Raw genomic sequence first — 2,544 nt, forward strand, 5'->3', positions numbered from 1 at the left:
AGGCCGTGTCCACAGAGAGACCTTATTGGCTATGATCTTTGTTCAAGGTGACAGGAGATGATACAACTGCCACATGAATACAGGCAAACTCCTTACTCTTATTCATACATCAAATATTCATTTTTAGAAGTCAATGAGATCAATCCTATAACACTTATTTTTCTTCACTAAAGGAGAGTGCTTACATTGTCACCTCAGATTGCTATTTGCTATTAAAGTTGCAACACTACCATTTTTCTGTAACCTGCTTCAATCATTCTTTTACATAATTTTTAATAAATTAAAAATATTCCTTTGAAACTATTTTAGTAGTAGACAGGTGACTGCAGAAATGGCACTTAAGTAACATAGATAATATGTGAACACTTTGTATAACTTCCCATTAAGGTTTTGAACACACCATACTATATTAGGAAAAACAGTATGAAGAAGATGAAATCGCTAACAGCTGAACTATGACTTAATAAAGTTTATACCATGAATATTTTGCTAGTATATTTTTCAATTAATTGGAAATCATGCACATTGTGGATAATTTTTGAGAAATGCTTGGGGCAAATACTTCACGCATGACGGTTTTAGTGATCATTTGTAGGAATCATTTTGTTTTAAATTAGCGTTCATGACTCACCAGCAAAATAAGCCAGTGAGATTTCAAGAGAGAAATTTTAAGGTGAAGACAGAACCCTTGCTAACCACTCCCACTCCTAAAACTCTACACCAGTGCTTTCTCTATTCTTTTCAAAATTCGACACTTAAATCTCAGACAACTCTCAACCATTTAGTAAGTAGAGCTAGTTTATCGTGGATGCAGGTGCTAGTTCTTGAACGGATTGTGGATAATTAACCTGATCAGGTGACATTACCAGGAATTTGTCTCTTTTTGAATTCCCAAATTAAGTTTAGGATAATATTGATTAAATAGAGCTAACCCTTTGCTTAAATATTCTGATTCCAAGTAGCAAGTAAATTTCCTTAATCATTAGCTTACACACTCTCCAATAGAAATACACTGTGAGCCTTATACACATTTCGGAAGGTACCCTGGTGGCCAGACCATGGGTTCTGCGTTGGGGTTGGGCTGCTAACAGCCAGGCGTGCAGTTTGAAAACCCAAAGGGGCAGTTCCAGCCTGTCCTGTATGGTCACCGTGAATCAGAATAGACCAACGGCAGTGAGTTTTACTGTTTTCACAGAGAGGGGCGCTACGGGTGGCATTTGTGTAGTGCTTGTTTGCTCTGCAATCCCTTTCTTTAAACTCTCCAGTTCTGGCAAAAGTGGAACGGGGATCATGTGCAATCTGGCATATCCAACTCATGACTGGGGCTTCCTGACTCCCAGAAGGCCTGAATCATCTGAAACGTTGACTGATGAGCCATAGGTGACTCAATGTAATGTGAACCAGAATCGCCTTCCAAGGAAGCTTCGTTTCCACTTCCTTTTTTCCCTGCCCCCTCTTTTGGGGTGACTCATCCTGCCATCACGTGAAAGTCCAGCACCGAGCCCTGAACCCTCGTGCAAGAAGGGCGGACTTTCAATCAGACCCTAGATCCTGTTCTCAGCTGTGTCCACCTCACTCCAGGGGCTGCACTTCGACTGAGCGTGCCCTTCAAGCCGACGTGCGCACACACTTAAGCTATTGGCATAGTGGTGGTAGACTAGTAGTAATGATGCAGTTTGGGAATTTACATTTGGAAAAACCCCATAATCTTTTATTTCAAACTCTTTAAAAATCGGATGCATATTTAAATCATGAAGGCCTACTTCACAATCCCGTTAGTACCTTCCCGGGGTGCTTCCTTTTCTGGGAGGAAAGTTTCCAACCTCGCCCTCCCTCCAGTTAACACCCTTCCGGTGGCGGCGCGCCAAAAACCTCTCGCAGCCCGCCGGGCCCACAGCCTACCCACTCTCGCTGGATCTTAACGACCCACTGACCCCGCCCGGCCAAGACCCCACCCAGACGCCCAACAACCCAAGACGGAGGGTGGGGCCCGCAGGCGCAAGCCCCGCCCACGGCGCAATCCCAGCCGGTAGGAGGGAGGAAATACAATAAGTCCCACCCACACACGTCTCTCTCTCTTTCTGTTGGGCCGCCCGGCCGCCCATCACTTCCATCCAGTAGCCGATTGGCTCCCTCTCTCCCGCGCCTGTCCCTGCCGCTCCGGTCGGGGAGGCGGAGTCACGCCAAACTGGGCGGAGAGTCGGCTGGCCTCTCTTCTTCGCCGGTCTGGGCGGCGGCGGCGGCCACTGGGGACGGGGCGGGTGGCGCATCACGGGCGCGGAGGCAGGAGGAGCGTTCTTTCTCATTGTTCCGAGAGCCGTCGCCACTGCAGGTCCCTCGGCTCGAGCGGCCCGGCCCCTCTCAGCCCGCCCCACCCCCCACAACCGCCCGCCACCCGGAGGAGCAGCGCCCTGCGGCTGCAGTCACAGCAGCTTCCCGGAGCCGCCCGCCATGGAAGACCTGGACCAGTCGGCCCTGGTCTCCTCGTCCTCGGACAGCCCGCCGCTGCCGCAGCCTCAGTTCAAGTACCAGTTCGTGGCGGAG

At 48.8% G+C, this 2,544-nt stretch overlaps 1 protein-coding gene across 1 annotated transcript in view; it reads left to right on the forward strand.

The window, feature by feature from the left end:
* The first annotated feature begins 2,269 nt into the window (after window positions 1-2,269).
* Window positions 2,270-2,544, forward strand: part of RTN4 (reticulon 4) — a 49,585-nt gene continuing 49,310 nt past the window's right edge. Inside the window, exon 1 of the mRNA XM_045294097.1 lies at window positions 2,270-2,538. Coding sequence (XP_045150032.1) covers window positions 2,452-2,538 — 87 coding nt within the window. The 5' untranslated portion in view covers window positions 2,270-2,451. The remainder of the gene's footprint in view (window positions 2,539-2,544) is intronic.

This window comes from Echinops telfairi, unplaced genomic scaffold (genome assembly GCF_000313985.2).
Source record: "Echinops telfairi isolate 266 unplaced genomic scaffold, ASM31398v2 ScPeMD7_2573;HRSCAF=3158, whole genome shotgun sequence".
Lineage (NCBI taxonomy): Eukaryota > Metazoa > Chordata > Mammalia > Afrosoricida > Tenrecidae > Echinops > Echinops telfairi.